At 34.0% G+C, this 7,270-nt stretch overlaps 1 protein-coding gene across 1 annotated transcript; it reads right to left on the reverse strand.

Moving 5' to 3' along the window:
* Positions 1-734: 734 nt before the first annotated feature.
* Positions 735-5,535, reverse strand: SAE2 (SUMO-activating enzyme 2). The gene is made up of 11 exons (XM_079009218.1): positions 5,296-5,535; positions 5,122-5,211; positions 4,432-4,515; positions 4,134-4,352; positions 3,427-3,528; positions 2,666-3,121; positions 2,371-2,600; positions 2,190-2,283; positions 1,907-2,089; positions 1,720-1,817; positions 735-1,492 (listed from the first exon to the last, which is right to left on the reverse strand). The coding sequence occupies exons 1-11, from the start codon at positions 5,326-5,328 to the stop codon at positions 1,168-1,170; spliced, it is 1,914 nt and encodes a 637-aa protein (XP_078865344.1). The 5' UTR covers positions 5,329-5,535; the 3' UTR covers positions 735-1,167.
* Between the last annotated feature and the right edge of the window lie 1,735 nt (positions 5,536-7,270).

The following is a 7,270-nucleotide window of genomic DNA, read 5'->3' on the forward strand; positions in this document are numbered from 1 at the left end:
TGGTACATCAAACAAAATTTATCAATCATAAATCATCATATGATTGGCAAAACCCTGTCACTGCTCGAGTACATTACTATCATTTATGGGGATAAAAGATATGTGATCAACGTGATGAAAGCACAAAAATGTACGCAAAACATACCACGATGTAGTTGACTACTTAACGTACATCTGTCCGATCTATCTGCTTAAGAGATTCCCTAACTTCACACACGATATTAGTCAAAGAAAGGAGGGTCATGCTAGGAGATTAAGAGAACCGACTTCGTGAAGAAGAAAGAAGAATGCTTGGAGAAAACACTCCCCAAGGCGGGAATGATGACAATGTTGAAAATTGTCCAAAATATATGTTTAATTTGATGCGATGTGCCCAAAATCGTTGTAAATGCAACACTTTACTCCCTTGTTTTGACTAATTGCTTTACGTAATTATTTATATTAATTAGTTTATCAAAGATAATTATATATATTTTATTGTATTATAATCATTAAGTTCATACAAATTAAACATATATATTTTGGACCATTTTCAACTCCTTCATCATTCCATTCGACATGTTTTCTTTTTAGCTTAAAAATTATGACTCATTTTACCCGTCAGAAATAAGTATAACTCAAAATCGACCATACATAAATTAAGGAGCTGAAATCGGTTTTCAAGCAGTTCAAACATAATTAGTATATGAATCTGATTAGTCCAATAACGAGATTAAATAGACATCCATAACCACTTTTCACAACGCAACGAACAGTGTGAAATATTTTCCACAAAATACATGCACAGTATAATAACAAAGTAACATCTTTTTTTAACAAGATAATGCATTTTCTACCCTATGTTACCCTGTCTCTTTACTCTTCTTGTTCATTGAAACACAAGTATCGAGAGCCACTAACCAACGGTCAGGATTTAATCACGCAAAAAAGTCCCTATTGTTACCATCTTCATATCCAGTTTTCTACTTACACCCAAAATAAATTTTTAAAAAAAAAAAAATTCCTAATTTTTCAAACGCAGAGAACTAACAAGTAAAAACAACCCACAGTAAAAAAAACTGTAAACCTTTTTTACCTGTTACACCGATAAACAAAAAGGGCCATATTTGATATTCCTCCATCCATCATCATGATATAAAAATTAGAATCCAAATCTCTAACTGAAAATTACCTTGAATTTTCATTTTCCTTGCTGATGTCATCAAGCATAACGATGTCATCATCGATTTGTTCGGGTACCTTTTTGGCCCGTTTTTCTTCTGGATTTGACACGTCAGACAGCTTTCGTTTCTTTCCGGAAGAAATGGTCTCGACTCCGGATTCTAGAATAGTTAGGTCATCGTCATCTTCCAAGTTGTTTGGAACTGAGTTTGATGTAGTCGATGTACTTGCGCCATTTGTGGCGGCTGCATCCTTCTTTTCGACGGCTGGAGCTTGTGTCCATCCGTGAAGCACCATTCCATCCGGTTCTTTCTCTTCATCAAATTCCTCCCTATAAAATATTTTCAGTTAATTACATTTTTCGTCCTTGAGGATAGCTGATTTTAGCAATTTTGGTCCCAAAACGTTTTTCCTTGCAATTCTAGTCCTTATTTAAGCTTCTTGTAATATTTTTGGCCAAACATAGGACTCGCTCTTAACCTCTTAATCTCTTGTTTGTGAAAAAGACGTAAATGCCCCTCCCATCAGAAATAAATTATATTAGAGTATTAGACAAACCTATGTTTGATGTTGATACTGCATACAAGCTCTTGTTGAAGATCCTCAACTGTAATAACTGTTCCACCAGTTATTGCATATGGAAGCTCGGATAACACCTATAATTATATCGATTTAAATATATTAAAAAAAAACAATTTGCTAACTTAATTAAAAAAAAAATAGTAAAATTAAAACATGGATGAACCTTTTCAAGATTTGCTTCATAATTAGCAACCATGTCTTCTTCCAAATCATCACCAACTTCATAAAGAAGGTTTAACCCATGAGATATTAATGGCAGATTCATGCCAAGTTTTGATGTCACAACTTTCTCCACCACATCCCTCAGTTTTGCACGTTTGGTATTCACTTCCAGCAATAAAGGTGTCTGTTTCATATATCAACTTCATGTATTAATATACATTTTACAAATTACAAATTTGCCCTTGTTATTTTTTTCCTTCTATATCAAAAATTTGAAAGCTTACCTCTGAGCAAACATAGCAAGATTTATTCGGCTCAAATGGCTCAACAGGCATAAGAAGCATCTTTCTTGCAGGATGTTCAAGACAATAAGTCATTCTACATATAGAATATATATTATTAATTATAAAATCAAAGATAAAAATTAAAATAAATGTTTTATTAAAAGCAAGGATGTTTTCCCACCTACAATTCTTTGCATCATTCTGCAACACTTTGATTGCTTCTATCACAATCAAACCTGCAATAATAGCATTTGTAGTGGCAACTGCATGCACAATATTTCCAGCAATACCCTTGGCTTCAAAAAGACTATGTAAAGGGATCCCAAAAGAAGCTGCACGAATATTTGCAGCAGCAGTTACAAATTCCACAGCCATGTGGTCATCCTTGTCAAAACTCAAGTTCCCAATCTCCTGCAAAAAATAAAAAGACATAAATACCCTCACGCAAGATTAATAGGAAAGAAATAGATTCAAACCTTGTGCCTCTTGGAGAAGAACAATTTCAAAGCAGCAAAGAAAACCCTAGAATTTTCTTTAAGGCTCCAAATATCCTGAGGATTTTTCAAACCAAGATATGACATTGCAGATAGAGTGGAGAAATTATTATTATCAGTTTCGAGATTTCCATTCAGTTGTTGAAGAGGTTCATCAGTGAGAACATCTTTGACATAAATAGGCCTAGGTTTGTTGCGGTTTTTCCATGTTTCCTCATTGGATAACGCGCTTTCAATGTTGTGTCCAAACACATGGTTGTAGATTCTGTTTGCGTATTGTTCCATGTCTTCATCTTTTTTTCGTTCAAAAACATCTTCTGAGTTGTCTGATGAGCTGGCAGTGTCATTGGAACGAACATTCAGATCATTATCCTGGTTTTTGTCCCCAAACAGCTTTGCAAAAAGCAGATCTTTTGCCCATACAATACAGTGGACAAACTGCAACAATAGCATAGTAAGATTCCACATAAAGGGTAGAAATGGAAATACTGTTTTTTCTCTCTCATAAACAATAGCATACAACTTGTTTTGGAATTTAGGCTGCAAAACAGGACTTTACAAGCTTTCTAAGGCTAACTTCAAGGACATTTTTGTCTTTTGCACAAACAGGAGATTGATATCGCGTTTAGAGGCCTTATGCAGCCTTTTTAGGTAGAGCAAATGTTTGTCCCACTGACAAATTGACATTATATGGTCTTAGTCCAATGTGAAATTACAAGAATGCCCCTGATAAGTGGAATTACCTTAGATGGAGTACTTGTGATAGTACACACAGGATAAGTCTTTGGTGCTGGTTTTGGCTGACATTCATAGCATTCAGTCTGACCCTTGATGTGAACAGTGACCTGTAAAACAAATTAATGAGCAATTTTCTCATCACAACCAATACAAGTAACATAAAAAAAATATGCATAATGCTTCTATCTATAAAGAAAAGATTTTTTTATAAACCATGAACATTTTTTACAGTAACAATACAATACGCAAAACAAGTTATCTGATTTACAAAAAGAAAGGGTGTACTCTTTAATCTTTATGTATGAATTTTCCCCTTGCCAGAAAAGAAAATATACATGATATAAGAGATATGTTAATACTGAGAACACCTTAACTTAAACTTCATGGCTGGCTTAGTCTTAGTTGATTTTCAGCCAATATTCAACATAGACTAAGCCAGCTAACCTAGCCATAAGCTAAAATCATTGTGGATAAAATAACAAGAAGCTTCATGAGTATTAGATGATGTACAGAAAAGATGCAATGATCAAAAAAAGAAAGAAAGTGTGGTATGAAGTAAAGTGGCAAATTGTAAAGAAACAGAACCACACTATAAGGGTTATTGACATATCAAAAGAGAGAGAAGAAATGAACTAGAGACAGGTGGCAACTTTGGGAGCAAATCAAAGCTTTAAATTTTAAAAAACTGAAGAAAAAGGTTAACTGCAGTTACCTGTCCTAAGAAGCCAGTAGTACCACTTTCCACCAAGGGAACACCAGCTGCCAAACAGAGGCGATTCACATGTCGCCTAGCATCCAAGTTGTCAAGCCCATTTAAAATGACATTGAATTGCTTGAAGAAGTCAACATTAAAGTCAGGATCTTTGACATTAGCATGGTAAGGTGTAATGCTAATCTGAGGCCTAAATCTTAGGACAGCTTCACGAGCAACCTGATATATAACATAAAGAATACATGAGAAAAGATGAAATCAACAATGATTATAAGAAAAGAAAAAAGGATCAACTCACTTTTGCCTTGGATTGGCCAACATGTGATTGACGAAATAAGAATTGCCTATTAAGGTTGCTCACTTCTATTGTGTCCATGTCAATCTGCAATTCAATACACCAATTAGCAAAAGGTTGAAAACCTGAACAATCCATTGTTTGTTTGTTGCTCTCACTAAGCATCCCATAGTTTTTATTGATGTTAGTGTTAACCAAATGACCCTAATTCTCAGACATGAAAGGTACTCCAAAATTAAGGAAAAACGGATGAACTGTTCACTAAATTCATACTTATTATTACATACTCCAAAAAGAAGATTTATAAATCATATTGCTACTCACAATCATGTGGATTACATTACTTTCATCCAAGTTGAATTGAATTAGCTACACAAGTGATCAGTTTGGAACAATAGGACAAGAGAAATAACAATTTTTCAATGAGAAATAGAATTATTAGTTATTCAACCATAGACAGTTTTATTTTAGGTTAACAGATGCAATTGATGTGAATATGAGACTATGAAGTATGTGATTGATGTATATATATTGGTAGAACTATCTAATACCAGCGACCATTTTATCTAATTTACCAAAAATCAACGAAAAAACCAAACCCTAAAACCTCAAAACCAAACAGGCTACTACACGCTAAGAAATAATCACTCTCTGAACAATATAATAATAAAAAAAGACGCATAGTTGACTTACGATGTGAATGTCTTGAAAGCCTGATAGAGCTAGGGTTTTGAGAAGCTCGCAGCCGATACCACCAGCACCAACCATAAGCACTTTCGCATCCTGAGAACAACAGAAGCTCCACTCAAATCAGTGTAAAAGGAACCGAATAATTAAATAGATGCGTAATATAGTGAAATTACATACCTTAATTGCAGATAGCTGTTCCCCGGACGCCATTGAACAGAACAAGTCGTGGCACGGTGGTGACCAGCGTATGAGAGAAGAAAGATAAAGGTACGAGAATCTTAGAAGGCCAAAATGGGCGAAAGTTAAAGGAAAGGGCGCCAAAAGATCACCCCCACTCTGCTCTCGCTTCTCTCGTCTTCCCACTTTGACTATGGAGGGAGAAAAAGAAAGCCAACGCAAGCAAACGGTTTGTGCTTTTGGCCCTTTTGAATCTCAATTCTCAATAATGTAGAAAAGTGAAAACCCTCTATTTTTCATGTGACATGTTTTCCAAAGTTAATAAAATTTCTTTTGTACATTATTTACCAAGGGTTAAATGTTTTGTATATATATTTAATCCAAAATGTATCATACACTGCATATTACATTTTAATCGTTAGAAAAGTGATCAAATAACTTTTGTCAATTATATAAATCACTAAAAAAAATTGTGTTGCAGTCAAATAGGTTAAGGGGTTATTGGTAGGATCTTAACTTTAAAGATTAAAATTTTTAAGAGGCCAGAAAGAACAATGAAAGAAAAAAGGGAGGCGGTCGTGTGAAACGGAAAAAGAAAAATAGAAAAAATGTTTGTTGAGAAAAATATAGTATTTTCTAAACATGTTTCTTTTTTTTAATTCATATATAATTTCTTCTCTTAAAGAGGTTCTTGGTCATTTATATAACACCCCTTGTTAGAGTCTATTTGAAATTATATTTAGAAAAAGATCATTTGTGAAAATATTCTCAAGAAGATTTAGAGTTTATGTTTGTGTAGAAAAACAATTTGGTCCCAAATCTACCTTCTTTGATAAATGAAACCTAATTATTCTTCTTACACATCTATTTTGCCATGTGGCTTCCTCATATTTCCCTACATTTTGGTTTCACGTTGCTCCAATTTCATTAATGAAATTCATGATTGAAATTTGAAGTCGATTCTATTTAACGTGATTTGAGGAGAGATTTAAGGATAAAAGGATTTGAATTCTTTGAAATCCCCTGACTCTCCTCCTTTTCTCTGGAGTATCAATCGAATTTGTTTTGTAAACCCCATTCTCTTCATCTCCCTTCTATTCTAATCCTTGAATACTCGGTTCTCTTTTCTTTTCTTTGGATTTTCGGTTTGAAATTCCTATTTTATTGATTTCATGTCGTTGATTTGCATGTAAACCCCATTTTATGTGTTCGTCATCACCATCTCAACATTCTACCTATTTATGTTTTCCTACCTTAAATTGACTTATGGTCTCACCATCTTAACCTTCTACCATATTATGTTTTACATATTCATCCACAAATGAGTCTTTCTATATATATTCAATGATTCGTATTCCCCACCATCGCCTTCACATAATCAGCCATCAGCGTCATGACAACCATTAGACACCATCGCACTAATACACACCTTGATTAGTAACCTTAGTTCTTATTTGGTCGTATCTTGAGTTGGATCTAAGTCGGAACTGCTAGATGCCCTTCATCAAATGGTAGGGTTTCAAGCTTTTGTTTATCTCTTAGTCTCTCCTTTTTTTCTTTGTAAAAAACGACCGTGTTGTTAACTTTTACCAAAAGTTGCAGTCAAATCGATACTTCTTTTGTAGATTTGGACTTTTACTGCCAGAGCAACATGGGGGGAATTTGCACCAATTAAGGATAATAATATGATTGTTTAAATCATTTATAGAAAAATTACCGCTTGTGGTTTATTCTCTCTCAACGTACACAAGTTTGATTATAGGACAAAGGAGTTAATGAAGCTTTTTGTTGTTGGTTTTGGTCAGCAATTTACTGTAAACATGATTGATTAATAACTTCAATTTTTACAAGAAAAAATGACAAATGTGTTGTTTGATTCCGATGGGAGGCAGGATGGCTTGTGCGATCTTGAGTTGAGCAACAAGGCCATATTTTTCCTACGAACTATTTGTTAAAATGCTTAAATAAATATTCT

The sequence above is a fragment of the Lactuca serriola genome, chromosome 7 (genome assembly GCF_051521515.1).
Source record: "Lactuca serriola cultivar US96UC23 chromosome 7, Lser_US96UC23_V15, whole genome shotgun sequence".
Lineage (NCBI taxonomy): Eukaryota > Viridiplantae > Streptophyta > Magnoliopsida > Asterales > Asteraceae > Lactuca > Lactuca serriola.